Here is a 17429-nt window from a genome sequence, read left to right as displayed (position 1 = left end):
AGTTAAAGAAATGAAGATTAGTGCTTGCTTAGGACTGGGGGAGCCATGGAGGGGTAAGTGGCAGATAGCTGAAGAGCCCTTTTGGAGGTGATAAAAATATCCCAAAATTGATGGTGGTCATCATATTAAATTTTCTCATTCAGGACTGTAGTATATCTGATCATGCATGGTTTATTTTATGTCCTCATATGGAACTGACCTCCATACACCCTTATCTGGAGCCACAAAGGGTAGGCTCACCAGAACTTTTTCACCTAAGTCAACCCAATAGGAGGACATCGCACAGCACCTTTTGCATCTGCCACATGTTGTGCCTAATGGTGACTTGATCTTATCCCACACTCCCTGGTCTTTCAGAAGACACTTTGATCCATCCTCATCCTTCATTGTTTCTTTGATCATGTCTGCCTTTTTTGTACCAGCTCCTAATCTTCAGAATTCACTCAAATCTCTTGTCATACGGTCACCACCTTCCACTCCTCCCCAGCTCTCTCTAGTGTGTACTACAAGACCTGCAGTTGCTCACACATCCAACTTTCCCTGGGGAATGAATCAGAAGCCCAAGCATTGTCCTAGGGAACTCCTTCCAATGGCTCCTGACCTACAATCACAAGAGGCTCGGGGAGTGGAGTGGCTCTGACCTTGCAGGCCTCCAGAAGGACCCCTCACCATCACGTCATTCCGGCCACTGTCCTCCAGTGCTCTCCTGTGGGGTTCTTACGTGGGTCTCTGGGACCCTGTTTTCTAGGCTGCCGTAAAGCCTTACAGCTGCCATTTACTGTGTCAGAGCCTTGAACATTTGTCTCCCAACTTTTCTGACACTAAATGCATCTTCTGAGTATATTCCCACTGTTGCTAACATTCAAAACTTTGGCTCTTGTCAAATTGCTTCAATTTTGGCTATCTCTCTCACTGCAGAAGTAAATCAAGCTAAATGAGGAACGCCCTTATTCTTAATTCTGTGTTCTCTCTCTGCCAAGAGGAGAGCGGTCTTCCTTAGTATCGTGTTTTCTGAGACACAGCTAATGGATGATCCAAATGGTCCTTGATTCCAAGTAAAATGGCAAGGATCCACATGTAGCTGGATCCCACCTGTGGTCACAATCTGTCCATGCTCCCAGATTCCACCCTACCTCAATGTTTGAAGAGAAAAAAATTCAGTCCCACAAGGGTCCATCAGTCTCATTCCATAGGCCAATGAGGATTTTCTTCATATTTTCAATGTGTTGAGAAGAATCTGCAGAAGGTTAAGACATAGACAGATGAAAATACTCATACAAGGAGAAAGAAAACCTTCAGAGTAGGAAAATTTGCAAAGCAAGAACTGTGCCCCTTCCCATTTCGAAGTCAACAACAACCCCATGAAGAGTCTATCTTAATTCTGGGGCCATCAGCAGGTTTCCTCTCACCTGCTCTCATTTGTTCATTTTATGGAATACAAGAGTCTGCCTTTTTTTTCATGTCTAAATTCATTTCCTGCTGAGAAAGTTCATAACCATAGCATCAACAGCATTCATCTTGCATAAGTTACTTAGCTCATTTCTACTATTGTTTCCTCATCTCCAAAATAAAAATAAAAATAGTACTTCTTTTATAAGGTGTTGAGGATCAAAATAGCTAATGTATGTTAAGCCCTTGGAACAGTTCCCGGACTATAATCAGTGCTATATAAATGTTTACCATCATCCTTCTTGGATGATTTCAATGCCCCTCAGTTACCTTTTACAGGACTCTTATTTTCTAAATCCTATTAGAACATCTTTCTTGTCCTCCTCCTCTTTTTTTTTTTTTTTTTTTCTGAGTCAGGATCTTACTCTGTCATCCAGGCTGGAGTGCAGTAGCACAATCATAGCTCACTGTTGCCTATAACTGGGCAACATACCATGAAGCCAGATCAGGATCCTCCCACCTCAGCCCCACTGAGTAGCTGAGAATACAGGTGCATACCACTACATGGGCCTAATATATTACTTTTTTTTTTTTTTAAGAGATAGAATCTTGCTCTGCTGCTCAGGCTGGTCTGAACTCCTGGCTTCAAGAAATCATCCCATCTCAGCCTCCCTAAGTATTGGGATTTCAGGTGTGAGCCACTGCACCAGCCTTATTAGAATATCTTTCTAAATTCTATGGGAATGTACAAAAATGAAAGATAAATCTGCACATAGAAATTTATAACATTTTCATGGTCCTCATGCGATCCTTTATATTCAGGAGAGCAGGTATTGCAACATTTAAAGCCTATCATGAAGGAAGAGACTTTTGCCCAAAGTCTATGTAGACTAAGCATCTGTCTGTATTATAATATCTTCTTCTCAAATCACCTCCTTGATTTAATGTTACCATAATAATATACATCCCATTATAAAGTTTTAGCTTTTAGCAAGATAGGCTGTTATGCAATGAGGAAGGCAATGGGAGGCTTTTGGTGTTACTTTTCAGGAATAGTTTTCCTTAGCTTCTTCCTGTGGGATCCTGGGATCTTATCTGCCTTTAAGTAATTCCAGGTCCAATATGCCACTAAAAACTACATCTCCCCTGATATTAACCATACACCAAATAAAAGCAACACATAATAAAATCACCCACACCCCAAAAATGTAAAAAGCACCCCAATTTTTTAAATTTTACTTAGGGAGTAAGTTCTATCACGCTCTATGCTAACCATGCTTATACGCATTTATGCTTACACACATGTAATTTAAACAGCTATTATTGAGCATCTGCTCCACGTAAGCCAGGCGCTGTGCTGGGTATCAGCAACATACTGGAACAATAACAGGGGTGGTTCTGTTAAGGAGGCAGCTAAGACAGACCGGACAGTGGGAGCCCCAGAGGTTTACTCAATAATTGTGCTAATTAATACATGCAAACTTTCCAACTGAGTCCCGTGCTCCAGGTAAAAAGGAATGTAATACAAAAAGCTGACCTGGGCTCGTGGATCATGGAAGATTTCTGAGGAAGAGACACATGACAGATAAAGAATTCTGAAGTCACCCAAGGTAAGAGAAGACAGAACATACCATGAAGCTAGATCAGGAAGTACAAAGGTCCTATGGTGGGAAAGAAGATGGCCAGTAAAAGATGCATGAGGCATTCATGAGACAGGAACCACTGGCAGAAGATGGGATTTGTCGGGGAAGAGCTTCGGTTCAGTCTGGGACATGAGGTGTCTGAAATACCTTTCAGACATATCAAGGGAAAATATGAAATAGGTAGTTGGATATATGCATTTGGAATGCAAAGGAAATGTCTGAGACAAAGATATAACGATAGATATAAATAGCTTACAGATAGCAGTTAAAATTAATGATCTTGCATACAGTTGCTGGGAAAGAAAGTATATACAGAAAAAAAGACCTAGGCCTTGACAAGCTTTACTTTTAATGGCTGAGTAGCAGACAAGCCCACCAAATAGGTTAAGGAGCAGCAGCAGAGAGGTAGAAAGGACACCAAGAGAATGGGGTAGCACCCAAGGCAAGGGGAGGAAGAGCTGCAGGAGGTGGGAGTGGCTAATGTTAAGAGCATTGCTGAGTCGTGTAGTATGATTAGGTATGAACATATTTGAAGACAGGGAGATCACTGTTGACTTTATCAGAACTAGTTCAGGGGAGTGACTGTGGGAATGGGAGAGTGATGAGTCAGGACATTCTGACTTAATTAGGTTGAGGAAAGACTGGGAGTTAAGAAAGTGGAGACAGAAATTTTAGGTATCTCTTTCAGGAAATCTGGTTATGAAGAAAAAAAAGATATGCAGTGGTGGGATAAAAAGTTATTTGAGTACCTGTTTGCCTGGATTTGCAACCTGAGCCACCCCACCCTTCTTGAGCAGAAATCTGGGTGCAGAGGGGTCCTCTTTACTTCATGCCCAAGTAGGTCTCCAAGCAGAGAACCTGCTTTTCTGGTTCCGCAGCCTGAGTCACCCCACCCTTCCTGTGCAGAGACATGGGTGCAGAGGGGCCCTCTCTACCACATGCCAGACAGATCTCCAGGCTTTCCGAGCAACTGCTCACTGGAACAGCAGTCTGAGCTACCCCAACCTTCCAGTGCGGAGATCCTGGTACAGGAGGCCCTCTCCACTCTAAACCCAGGCAGAATCTCCAGGCATCTGCAGCACCTACTGCCCTGGGTTAGGAGTTTAGACTGCCCCCAAACTCCATGCAGAGAACTCAGGGCTGAGGAGGTCTTGCAGCTCCATGCCAAGGCACAGCTCTAGGCGCAAGGTGGTCATCCACTGGATTCTCTCCCAGTGCTGGTGCTTGTGCCTGCCATCAGGGGACCTGTAGGTAGACCTGCCTAGTCCAGCCCTGCCCATCTTGCTTCCTCCCCTCCACTGGGGCTGAGGAGGGAACTCAGACCACCGTGCACTCCATGAATCAATCCATTACCTGAGGCAATAGATAGCTTCTTCCAGTAAATAAGGATCACATATATACCCAGCCACATAGCATTTTTTTTTTGAGACAGGTTTTCACTCTGTCACCCTGAATGCAGTGGGATGATCATTGCTTACTGCAGTCTTAATCTTGGGCTCAAGCAATCATCCCACCTCACTCTCCAGAATAGCTGGGACCACAGGTACATGTCACCTTGACCAGCAATTTTTTTTTTCATTTTTTGTAGAGACAGGGTCTCGCTATGTTGCCCAGGCTGGTCTTGAACTCCTGGACTGAAGGGATCCTTCTTCCTACGGCTCCCAAAGTTCTGGGATTACAGGCATGAGCCACTGTGTGGGGCCACACAGCTAGCTCTTACCCATAAGCGCCATCTATTGGCTTGTAGGGCAAATTGCACAGCCCAAATAAATTCCATCACCTACAGTGACTGAAACCATAGTCTTGAGTCATGAAATTTTGAACACACTAAAGGGTTAAAGAATCAGCAATCCAAAGTCAAGCGGATACATGAAGAGAAGGAGGAGGTAAATCCAAGACTGCACAAGCCGCGTGAAGCCAAGAAGTGAGTCTCCCCACAGCTCCTTTCTTGGCTCTGCAGATGCAATCTGGGGGTAGAGATCCAGGACCATCTGCCTCTGAGCAGCACTAATGAGCCGAAAGCCCTGAATGTCACGCACTTGAGCTCCAAGGCATGTGTGCATTGTAGCTGCTTTTTGTAGTTTCATGTCCCTGTGTGCTCTCCTGGCTGAGAAACAGATTAAAGGGGAAAACAAGCTGTGATAGCAAAACAACGTTCTCCCCATGGTAAGTCCTGTTGGAAGCTCTGCCTTGTGTTGAAGGCAGTCTTAAGCGGAACTAAGACAATCTCATTTCCCCAAAATCTCATCACAGCCATAGCCACCCATCAGCTTCCACCACTCACTGCCCAGTGAGAAGGGGTCCTCCCCTGAAGTACACGGATCCTCAAGTGCCAGTTTTTGCCAGTGTCCTCACTTGGCCAGACACCAGCAAGGTAGAATTCACAACCCGCTCCTCCTTTCTTCCTCCAGCACTCCTTCCGGAGGGGTCAAGGATCTGGGGATAAGGAGTATGCCAATTTCATAAACAGCTAAGTCTATCATTTATCATCTAAACAAGGCAGCTTTTGAGACTGAAGAAGTTTGCTAAATTAAATGGGGCATATAAACTAATATTCATTGACCCTCAAATAGTTTTGTTGATAGGTTTATAAAATAGTTCTCTAAAAGCTATCTTTATAAATACTTTCTAAAAAATAAACATAATATAGTCTCATGTACATGAAATAAAAATTTTTGAAAAATTTTTATATTGGTTATTTGAGCATTTGAAATAATGTAAGCAAAATGATGACAGTACATATTCACTTACTGTAATCTGCTTCTCGGTCACATCTGTTCTCTGTCACTGATATTTTTCTTAAAAACGTTCTTTTTAAAATGATTTAATTTTTTTCAAAGCTTTTTTAAGTGTGCATTTTATGGTTAGTAAATTTAAAATTCTCCATATGTTCACTTGACTCTTCTCTGTACACCATAATATATATTCGAATTGAGAAAATGCTGTCTTTATAGGCACTAAAGTGCATCATTTAATGTGCTTATTGGTTATTTGCATGTCTTCTTTGAAGAAATGTCTACTGAAGCCGTTTGCCCCATTTTTCAACTGAGTTTTTGTTGTGGTTGTTGCTGAATTGCAGACGTTCTTTATGTATTCTGGATATTAACCCTAATCAGAAACATAATTTGTGAATATTTTCTCCATTCTATGGGTTGCCTTTTTATTCTGTTGTGTTCTTTGATGCATGAAGGTTCTTAAATTTGATGTAGTTTAATTTGTTTTTTCCTTTTATTATCTCTCAAAATTAACTTTAAAAGATAAACTCTTTAAGTAATATGTATTTATGATTCTTTTATAAGAAATTCAAACTTAGATGATGTAAAATGAGTAAATGTTACCTACAAAGCCAAGTATTGCAAAATATAATCATATAATTTTGAAATGAAATCTTAGACTTTTTTAGCTCTCGTTGTCTAGTTTTTTTCAGGTTCTCTATTGCTTTATCAAGGAAACATTTCAACAGTTTTTTGTCTGCAAGTATTGTTTTCAAACTGCAGTTTAAAAAAAAAAACCTTCAACTGCTGAGATTGGGCTACATTTGTTAAATATTTGGAACAAAATGTAAACAGATTTTAGATTACTTAATCACACAGAAGTTCAGTACCATTTGCAAGACACTACTTAATTTGATATACAAAGCAATTCTTTTTTTTTTTTTTTTTTGAGACAGAGTTTCGCTCTTGTTACCCAGGCTGGAGTGCAATGGCGCGACCTCGGCTCACCGCAACCTCCGCCTCCTGGGTTCAGGCAATTCTCCTGCCTCGGCCTCCTGAGTAGCTGGGATTACAGGCACGTGCCACCATGCCCAGCTAAATTTTTTGTATTTTTAGTAGAGGCGGGGTTTCACCATGTTGACCAGGATGGTCTTGATCTCTTGACCTCGTGATCCACCCACCTCGGCCTCCCAAAGTGCTGAGATTACAGGCTTGAGCCACCGCGCCCAGCCACAAAGTAATTCTTCAAAGGCTCAAACATTTCTAGACTTCAGCTGATGATGGGTGGCAAAGGAAAAAAGTCTATTTTGCCTTTTCATCAGCGTTTTTAGTTTTCACTCACAGCCTACACTCACACATACAATGCAGTTCAACTGTACTGGTATCTAAAAAAATATTTGAACATCTTCACAGGTAGAGCTGCTATTTTGATAGCAATATGTTTGAATGCAATTGTGAATTATGTGTTCCACAGGTTCTTAATTTAGTAAGAACATTTTTTTTTTAACCACAACTGCACGACATCAAAATTTGTATTTACATTAGTACAGCAAAAGACTTATCCCTTTCTTAGTTGAATTTCCTTGAGAAACAGACATTGAGGCTAGGACTGAGTGCACATAGTTCATTCAGAGGTTCAGGAAACCATCAGGATAGTGGCAAGGTGACGTTAGAAGGGAAGGCAGCCAGTAACAGGCTGTTCCTAAGTTAGCTAACATGATGGGCTTAGCCTTGTAGAAAACTCTATGTAACCCAGTAAAACACTATCCTAGGCAAGAGGCCAGCGAGCCAGGGCATTGATACCCTTCTTTCCTTTTAATTATTGGCTAAGAAATGCTCCTGAGGGTAGTTCCCGAGAACTTCTGCCCTTCTAGGTTGGGAAAGTGAGTTAGAACAGCTGTGACTGGCACTCTACTGACAAATACACATGTTCCAGCTAGCACATAAACTGAGGTCTGAGCAGGGCACTCACTGACCACTTCTGCTTTAGTTTTTGATGTTGAACTTGCATCAGTCTGGATAAATCAAGAAACAGCTTAAATAAAAGAAGTTTTATACAAGGGTCAGCAAACTGTGACCACAGGCTAAAATCGGACCTGCACTTACAAATAAAGTGTGATTGCAACACAGCCATATCCATTCATTTGCTTATTGTCTATGGCTGTTTCTGTGTTACAACAGCAGAGGTGAGTAGTCATGACACAGATATATGGCCCACAGAGTCTAAAATATTTACTATTTGGCTCTTTACAGAAAAGGTTTGCCTACCCATAATTTAATACAAAGAATGATTAAGTTATGGTAGGGCAGTAACTATGAAGATCCAAAAAGAAATCTAAAGTGCTGACAGAAATATATAGAAAAAGAACAACTTGGGAGAGGCTCCTGCCCCAAGGGTAGGTTGAGAATTCATTGAAGAGGGTGTGGACAGTGGAGAGGTTGCTGGGTTGCCCAGGCCAGAGCTGGCCCACAGTAGCCAAGCAAGCAAGAATAACTGTTTACGTGCAGATGAGTTAAGGCTGATGGGCCAGTGGGCAGAATCTGGATGCCACCATAGGAGCGAGGCCTGGGGCATGTCACCTTTCAATTTTGGGGGGGCCCAGAGTCAACCCGCCAGGCCAAAGGTGAGCCAAGGCTGGTGGGGGGCACATGGAAGGAATCAGGCACCCTGAGGGAAGCAGGACACTGCTGAAGCTGCTGCTGGAACTGGGAGCTGAAACAGCTACCCTGTGTGGCAATCTACCCCACTATGTGTAAGGCTTGGGTTGGGCTTGACGGCTGGCTGGATGAGATAAAGGTCAGGCAGGCAGCTCACTAGATGACCATCCCCACGGGACCACACATGTGCGCATGACTGGGGCTTAAGAGGGGGTGCAAGGAGCAGCAAGCTGGGTAGGCCACTCTCTTAGGGTCTCCTGACCGGAATGCCACTGCTTGAGTTGAGGGATGCAGAAAACTCATGGCCAATGTAAGAGAAAGCTGCATCTGTAGGAACCTAGCAGTGAAGAAACAGGAAAAAAAAAAAAAAAAAGTACCCCCTTTACCCCCTTTAGATGTGGGTGAGTCACACTGGAACCAGGAAGTTCCTGGTTCCCTTCTTCCTGCAATATCTCTCGAGGGGCCTCTACTTACAAAGTTTAACATGGTACCAGCCAGCAAAAGAAAATATATATGAGGCCCAGATGGGTTATCAATGAGCTGGCAGAAAATATAAATCTGAAGCTTAGAGGCAAGAAATTGACAAGCAGCAAACAGTTGATCCTTTTTTGGTAGTTGAAAATTCAGTACTTAATTTTTATTAAACATGTACCTTCAACATTTTAAGCTACTGGTGTGAATTTTTTTCAATTAAACAAATATTATTAAATAATAAAATAAAAATAAAATCAGTGTGCCAAAACCACACAGACTTTATTTTACGTGTTCTCTAGCAAGACTACTCAGCCTCTACTTCCTCTGCATATGTCCCACATCACCTATTTACTTTGATGACTAGTCACATGGAAGCCTTTGTGCATCCTGTACCCCAAAACGTGGGCCAAGGTACAGCCCACCAGTACACAGGCATTCGCATAAAATACTTCGCCATTGCAGAGAGGGGAGGAGGAAGCTGTCACTAGCTGCTTGTAGCTGAGAACACTTTATCAGCGAAAGCAGTATGTGTTGTCATGAAAAAGGAGATGTAAACCTACGGGGAAGAGTAATGTTATCTCTGATTATTTTCACTTGTTAATATGAAAACTATGCTTACTGCATAGGCAAATCACCCACACCTAGTTGAGATCATGGCAGCAGACAGAAGTAAAAAGTGCAGGTCTACCAAACCCATCCCAGCTTATTTTAATAGCACTACTTTAAAACAGAAATATTTAGGACAAAAGATAGCCTGGTCATGTTTTAGCCAGGGCTTTCCCAGGCAAATTTGGAAGAAAAGTTACCCTACTGATTCCACACTTTAGATGCTGAAAAGCTGACATGGAGATTGTAGCTTAGATCTATCTGGATGACCACCCAAGAGCTCATACACCTATTCTCCTCCCATGAATCTCAAGGACCCTTTTATCCAGTCTGCAAAGAAAAGGGCAAGTCTGCGTTATTCACCCAGGCACAGTGTATCAGAGAAGACGGGCGGAGCTGCAGCACTGTTCAATGCAATAACCTAACCCAGTAGTGAAGCTTGGTCCAAAGAGTGGCTGCTCGGATGAGATCAGCCACTCTTTCTTCCATGAGGATGAGTAAGAGGAGGGATGAAGAGAGATGCAGGATTATGGGACAAAATATCCCCACATGGTACCACCCACCTTCTCTCTTTCACATCCACCTCACCCTCCTTCAGCACCACATACATGCCTTACCCACACAACTGGCCAGAGTCCTGTCTCTTTTTCCTCAAAATCATACCTAGACTCTATTCCCATTCTTTCCAACTGCTGTGGTTTGCCTTTCATTTTCTCCAGCCTGAACTCCTACAGCACTTTCCTCACCTGTTTTTGCCACCACAGTAACCACATCTGCATCCCTCTACAGATCCCTCTGACGACCTTGTATTACGGATGAGATGAAGCTCACACTCCTTAGCCTGGAAGACAGTGGTTCCCGAAGCTGCATGTACATCCCAGTTATCTGGTGTTGTCTTTAACACATAGTGGTCTCCATCTCAGGCTTGCCGAATCCCTGCAGGTAGAGGAATTGAATAATGCTGTCCCTACAAGACCCTTCACAATGTAGCACCAATCTCATGTCACCACCTCCTGCAGCCCACTGTACCCTGAAGCCACACAGACTATTTTCCATTTTCCTATTGTGACATGTATTTTCATGCAGTGACTTTTCATATTCTAGAGTGTTTTTTTCTTGCCCTCCTTGCCTTTATGCTTCCAGATGCTTCAACATTTAGCTCCAATAACATCTGCTCTGTGAGGTCCTTAATCATCCACCGTGAAGAGGTGGGCTCTCCTTAGTGTCTTATAGCACTTATAATACTTAACACAAATCTCGTTTTTTTTCTTGGAGTTTTAAGAGGCACAGAAAGTAACATCACTCTGCCTTGATTAGTTCAAAGGAGACACATTACTGAATTCCCATCCCTCCAGAGATTCAGTGAGTCTGAGGTGAAGACGACTGTTAGTTTTAACGAAGATTCCAGATAACTTGGATGTACATTCACCGACATCAGATGGAAATGAAAATACCAGCTCCATTATAGATAGACTGCACTCTGGAAGGTCAGACTTATGTGTGGGCATGGGGGCTTAGCACCCCACTTTTCTGTCTAAACTACACTCCCTCCAAATGGGAAGAACCTGCCTTACTAAGCTGCTATCTGGAAGAAGGGTAGCAGAGAGCTTAACAGTAGGAATGGAGTGAGGGGAGAGAAAGAAAGGCAAAGGCAGAAGTCCATTTTTTTTTCTTCTAAACTCTTCATCAGATAATCCACTGTGACTGACCCTGAGTGAAGGGCCGAGGGGAGGGAAAGGTGGAGAAAAGCTTAGTGTGGTCTGGTGGAAGTGCCTCATGGAAACCTAAGAATTTTAGAACAAATACCTTCTAAGAGTAAAGTATACATTTTTATATGATCATCTTTACTCTGTTTCCTAGACTTCTAGAATCCCAAAGATGCTTCTGTTTATTTTTTCATTTCTTCTGCCTGGTACTAAATTCAATAAATATTTGTTAAATGAATGCTTAATCCTGAAGTGTTATGTAACACATTAGATTTTAAAGACAGAGATAGTTCAAATTTAAAATCAAGCAGCTTCTAGTCTTTTCAAATTCCCAACAGTCTCTCTAACATAATTACATGGTTTATTGGTTATGTTTGGACATTGTCTACAAGTGTTATTTGTGGTAGATTTTATCCCCCAAATAGCTGAGCCTTCCATCTATTTTTAGTTGCTTTCTTAATTTAAATTCAAACAGGACAAAAGCCAGGACCTAATGTCCTGCTGTTTGTGTACATAGCTTAAGAATGATTTCTAAATATTTGCTACTCTTTGTAAGAGAAACAGACCTTGTGAGGCATCACATACCTAGATGGATTGGAACCAGATGAGAAGCCTGTGGTCCTTATTTCAAAAATCCTTGTTGACATTGGAGAGGAGTTGGAAGGTAAAAGCTGAAAGCTCTCCTTCTGAATAAGCAGATAAAGGGAAACTGTCTGCCTACTCAAGTTGAGGAATAGTTTGAAAATCAGTAATGAAGAGAGGCCAAAACAGACTTTGGCCATTGGAGAGTAAAGTGGACAGAAGAAAAGCATTGAAACAAGATAGCTTTGGCTTGGAATGTCAGCAGGTCACTTACATCTCAGAACCAGTTTCTTCATCTTGAAGGGGAGTTAATACCACTTTTGCAAGTTGGCTGTGATTACTGAGTGAGACCAGGTGTGGTACCTGGCCTAGCAGACACCAGTCTCTGTCATTCATACAATGGACTAAGAGTACACCAGCATCATGGAGTAGCAACTCTGCTTCTCTGTCAATGCTTTTGGAGACAGGGATGGGTATGTTTTCTGAGCAAGTTTATTTTTTCGAAAAGGCATTGCCCATATGTCCTATGGTTGATTTTTTTTTTTCATTTGTGAAAGTGTAAACACATGCTTGAGCACTTTCACCATGTTACCACTGCTATACTGTTTACCTTTTTTTACTTGAATGCAAGCTGTGAGTTTCAATGCTCATCTGGTCTGCTTGGCTAGGATGACATTTATGCTACTTAGGAATGGTTGACATTTAGATCTTAGCAGTAACTGTTGGAACACTTCCAGGTTACTCTTGGATAATTGGTTTAAATCCAATTCTTTGTTTTTCCTTGAGAGGAATGATAAGAAACTATTAACAGTGGTTGCTTTTGGGTGAAAGGGACATGACGGGAGAGGAAGCAGTCTCTAAGATGGCCTCCAAACACCCCCACCTCCTGGTGTTCACCCCACTGTGCAGTTCCCTCCGCTCCAGTGTAGACCGGACTTACTAACTTGCCTCTAATGAACAGAATTCAGCAGAAGCAATGGATGTCACTTCCAAGATGAGGTTATAGAAAGACTGTAACTTCCACCTTGGGTGTTTTCTCTTGCCTTTTCTCTCACCTGCTCACTCAGAGGGACTCCGGTTCCCGTAATGTGAGCTACCCTATGCAAGACTCCTGTGGCAAGGAACCAGGGGAGGCCTGCAGGAAACAGTATATGAACAACTCAGAACCTTAATCCATTGCCTATGAGAAACTAAATTCTGCCAAAAACCAAATGAGTGAGCTTGAAAGAAGGCTTTCCCTTCATCGAGTGTTCAGATGAGATTGAAGCTCCAGTCAATAGTTTGACTGTAACCTCTTGAGAGACCTCATGCCAGAGACAGCCAACCAGGTAAGCAGCAGCTTGACTTCTGACCCCTGAGGACTGTGACATAATAATGCTTTGTTATGTTAAAGCTGCTAAATTTTGGGGTAATTTGTTACACAGTGATAACTAATGAAAAAAGAGAGAATTTTCATTCTTTTCAGGGTAATAAAAGGCAGTTTTTGCCTTTTATTTTATGCCTGTTCTACTGTATAAATTTTCTCATTTTATATATGTACAATATTTACTTTTAAAAATATTGTCAACAGGTGTTATTTAGGCCAGTAGATTATGGCAAATCCTGCAAATTGGCTCACTCAGTGCAAACTCCAACAGCTTCTATTACCTTCCCGTACTCAGAAGCTAGCAAACTAAAAAAAAAAAAAAAAAAGAAATAAAACCCCTACATTTCATTTCCTATACTCTCTTGAAACTAAGAACCCGTATGTGACCTAGTTTTTATTAAGCAAACATACTGCTTAGGTAAAACTTAGAAAAAATTAGCACGTTGGGACCATGACATGCTCTAGCCAATCTGTGGGTAGAGATGAGGTTCTATGGTCTAGGTATAAACTAGACTCTAGTCCTCAACAACAGAAGTGTGAAGGGATAGTGTGAAGTGGCCATGGAGTTTCCATAAGAGCAGGTCCATTGAGTAGCTGGGCGTTATTATGTGGAGTCACTGCTCCTGTTTGGGAAACATCTAAGATGAGAACTTAACTCACTTAAGACTTCTCCTTCCTGCTTTCTGCTCCTTCCTAAATATTATTTTATTTTTTTGAGACCAATTCTCACTCTGTTGTCCAGGCTAGAGTGCAGTGGCGTGATCTCAGCTCACGGCAACCTCTGCCTCCTGGGTTCAAGCGATTCTCCTGCCTCAGCCTCCTGAGTAGCTGGGATTACAGGCACATGTCACCCTGCCAGCTAATTTTTTTTTTATTTTTAGTAGAGACGGGGTTTCACCATGTTGGTCAGGCTGGTCTCAAACTCCTGACCTCGTGATGTGCCCACCTTGGCCTCCCAAAGTGCTGGGATTACAGATGTGAGCCACTGTGCCTGGTCCCCAAATTTTAAATTAAATTATTAATTAGCATTATTTAAAATGTTGTTAAATTCATTTTGGTAGCTTCAAAACTAACAGTATAATGCTTTACTACTTTTGTTCAACTAACTTTATCTTAACTTTCCTTAACTTCCTTGTAAAACTCTACCCTTCCCCCAACTTTCTTCAGCCTTGCTTACACTAAGACTTTCGAGGGTGAAGGAAGGCCTTATTCATAATTACACTGGGACAAAAGGCATAATCAAATCTTTGTTCGTGCCATATAAGTAGCATTATATTCTGCCAGTTCTCTCCACCTGTCTGAAAATATATGCTTACAATCTTCTATTAATCAAAATGTAAGATCAGTAAGTTGAAATATACAGAAAAATACAGAAGTGTGCAAAAATGTTGACTTGTTTAGATTCACCATGTAAGTAAGATCATGTGGTATTTGCCTGTCTGTGCTTGGCTTATTTCACTTAACATACTATCCTTCAAGTTCATCCATGTTGCTATAAATGACAGGATTTCCTTCTGTTTTTAAAGCTGAATTGTATTCCATTAAGTAGACATATCACATTTTCTAAATCTAAAAAAGTCAAACTGATAGAAGTAGAGATTAGAATGGTGATTATCCAGGGTTAGAGTTAGGAATTGGGCGATGTTGGTTAAAGGATACAAAATTTCAGTTAGATGGGAGGAATAAGTTCAAGAGAGCTGTCTACACTGTACTGACTACAGTTAATAAGAACATATTGTATTCTTGAAACTTGCTAAGAGAATAGATTTTAAGTCACTCAATTTAACCATTCCACAACGTATACATATTTCAAAACATCACATTGTATGCAATAAACATATGCAATTTATTGTCAATTTTAAAAACAAATTGTTTAAAGTGCTAACATTAGTCACGTCTATATGGTGAGATAATGTCAATTTTTATTTCCTTCTTCTGCATATTTTTCATGCTTCCTAATTTTTGCCATTATCCATGAATTATGGAAGAGGGGGCGGGGGGGTAAAATAATATTTACTTTTCTAGGCAGTGGATACTTAGGACATTAATTCCAGGGACTGGTTCTATCGCTGAGATGCTACTTGTGGTAATCATCTTCTCCCAAGCTCCACATTTTAGCTTTGTACAGAGTGATGTCATTGTAGACCCTGAAGTGGTTCAGCCTGTGGTCACTGCGTTCTGGGTCGACCAAGGGCTCTGAGTCCCACCCAATTTCCTGGTTTTCAGTCTGTGCCTCCGGGTACTTCTTCCTTGGCCCCTGGGCAGCGTGGTGAATGAGATTCAGAAACCTGGCATCTGCAGGTTCCTCCAGGTTATCATGCCAAGACATGGGCTTCCTGGTAATCCTGTGAACCTTGCGCAGGGGATTCACGTGGTACTGCGTGTAGAGTTTCTGGGTTCGCAACTCTTTGAGGTACAGCTCCCGCAAGATCTGGTTCTGATGGACCTCATCTGTGACCGCCCTCTCCTTCGGGCGTCCCGCCATGGCCTTGGAGCTGCTTGGTGTGTCCGGCGCTCTCTGCGTCCTCTCACGCTTGCTTGGCCGCGGGCCTTCCGCTGTCTCTAGGCAACGGTCTCCTCTCCGTCTCCAGGCAACAGCGTTCCTAGGATACCGCTCTGGCCTCTCCGAACCCAGCCTCGTTATGAGAACCACCTCTGGATACTGCCAGGAAAAAGGCTTGCCATCAAGTCACAGACCCAAAAGACAATGCACATAGAACTGGACCTCAGGCTGGCCAGTCACTTCCAGGCAACGGCGCCCCACTACTCTCCAGGCAACAGCATTCCTATGATACCACTCTGGCACCTCCAAACCCAGCCTCCTTATTAGAACCATCTCTGGATACTGCCAGGAAAAAGGCTTGCCATCAAGTTGCAGACCGAAAAGATAAAGCACATAGAACTGGACCTCACGTTGGTCAATCACTTCCCTCCTTGATAACAGATTCGATATTCTTCATTCCTCTACCTTCTCTGCCCTTGGTCCTGCAGTTTGCTCTGTGGTTACAGATCAAGTTCGATGGAGAAACCAGTTCAAATGCAGAGGCTTGTGCAGGCTGGCAGCCCAGGCAGGAGAGGGAAGGCACAGGCCAGGCCCAGTGTTCGCTTGCCATGGTCTTGGATTCCCTGTGTCCGCCGGGTCGCTGCTGGGAATCTAGTGCCTCAGCAATTCTGAACCACCTGAGAACTGCCCCAGTAGGAGGGAAACCATCTCTCCAGGGTGATATTTGTAATCCATCAGGTCTGGTTGTGGGTGGCTGGATAGGGGATGGGGACTGGAGTACAGGGGACTAGTAAGAAGGGCTACGAGAAGGGCGAGGGGGAAAGATAGGGGGGCACTGGGAAAGGGGTGCCTGACGAGCAGGGCGCTGGCACACGGATGCTCTGGAATTAACAGAGGAAGAGCTGGACAGGGAGTTCAGGGAGGTAGCGTTCTGGGAAGGGGTGACATTAGTCAGCCGGGGCAAATGGGTAGGTTGGAAGACTGAACAACGTGGATGGCCCTGGAGAGGAGGCTTACGGCAGGAAGTTTTAAGAGTAAGGGAAGGAAGGAGGGCTGGAACACGAGCACGGGAACGAACAGAAAGAAATGGAGCCTGGGGTTGAGGCTGGGAAATCGGAGGTAGCTTTCTGGTCATTTTTCCAAACGAGCGCTATAGAAACTCACTTGTCCAAACGAGTCAAAATGAGTAACTGAGATGTGCTGAGGCCGACTCCAGCATTTATCTCCTCAGGACATTCCACAGAATGCCTATTATGAAACGCACATTTATCTCCTGGGGACATTTCATCACAGAATGCTTATTATGAAGCATATATGCTCCTTTTGTTCTAGCAAGGAGGCCCCACCAATCAGGGAAATGGTCTCAGTTTCTTGGTTTAAGAGTGATCATGGGAAATAGCAAAGAAAATAAATAGGGGCTGTAATATTGGTCCCTGCTCTTGGGATATCATATAGTTTTGCCCCTCCATAGGCCAAGAGTGATCAAGGGGCTACCACAGTGGTAGAGAGTTGGGGCCTAGAAGAGCAGTTCTGAAGTAGGAATTGGGAAATAGGAAGTCAGTATCCTAGTCTCTTTCCCTTACTACAGTGTTCAAAGCCCTTTCACATTATCTACCTCACTGTGTGAATATGCACGATTAGAGATGCTATGTTCATTTTACCAGTGAGAACACTAAAGACCAGAGAGGGAACGACCACAGGCAGGCAGCGGGTGGGTGAGCAGGTGGGACTAGAACTTGGGCCAAGAAGAGGGGGCAGGTAGGAGGGAGCACAAAATGGCACAAAGCG

The 17429-nt window shown here is 42.9% G+C and overlaps 1 protein-coding gene across 1 annotated transcript; it reads right to left on the bottom strand.

Annotated features, from left to right (window-relative positions):
- Positions 1-14960: 14960 nt before the first annotated feature.
- LOC101043235 (protein CFAP144P1) lies at positions 14961-15623 on the bottom strand. The gene has a single exon (XM_003930753.4). It carries the CDS (start codon positions 15621-15623, stop codon positions 15216-15218), a length of 408 nt encoding a protein of 135 aa, XP_003930802.1. The 3' UTR covers positions 14961-15215.
- Between the last annotated feature and the right edge of the window lie 1806 nt (positions 15624-17429).

This window comes from Saimiri boliviensis, chromosome 10 (genome assembly GCF_048565385.1).
Source record: "Saimiri boliviensis isolate mSaiBol1 chromosome 10, mSaiBol1.pri, whole genome shotgun sequence".
NCBI classification, from domain to species: Eukaryota; Metazoa; Chordata; class Mammalia; order Primates; family Cebidae; genus Saimiri; species Saimiri boliviensis.
Note: the sequence above shows the minus strand (reverse complement) of the source record. Positions and strands in the feature narration are given on the sequence as shown.

Excerpts from the sequence above, each read along its gene's own strand:
- LOC101043235 (XM_003930753.4), bottom strand. The coding sequence starts at position 15,623 with ATGGCGGGACGCCCGAAGGAGAGGGCGGTCACAGATGAGGTCCATCAG.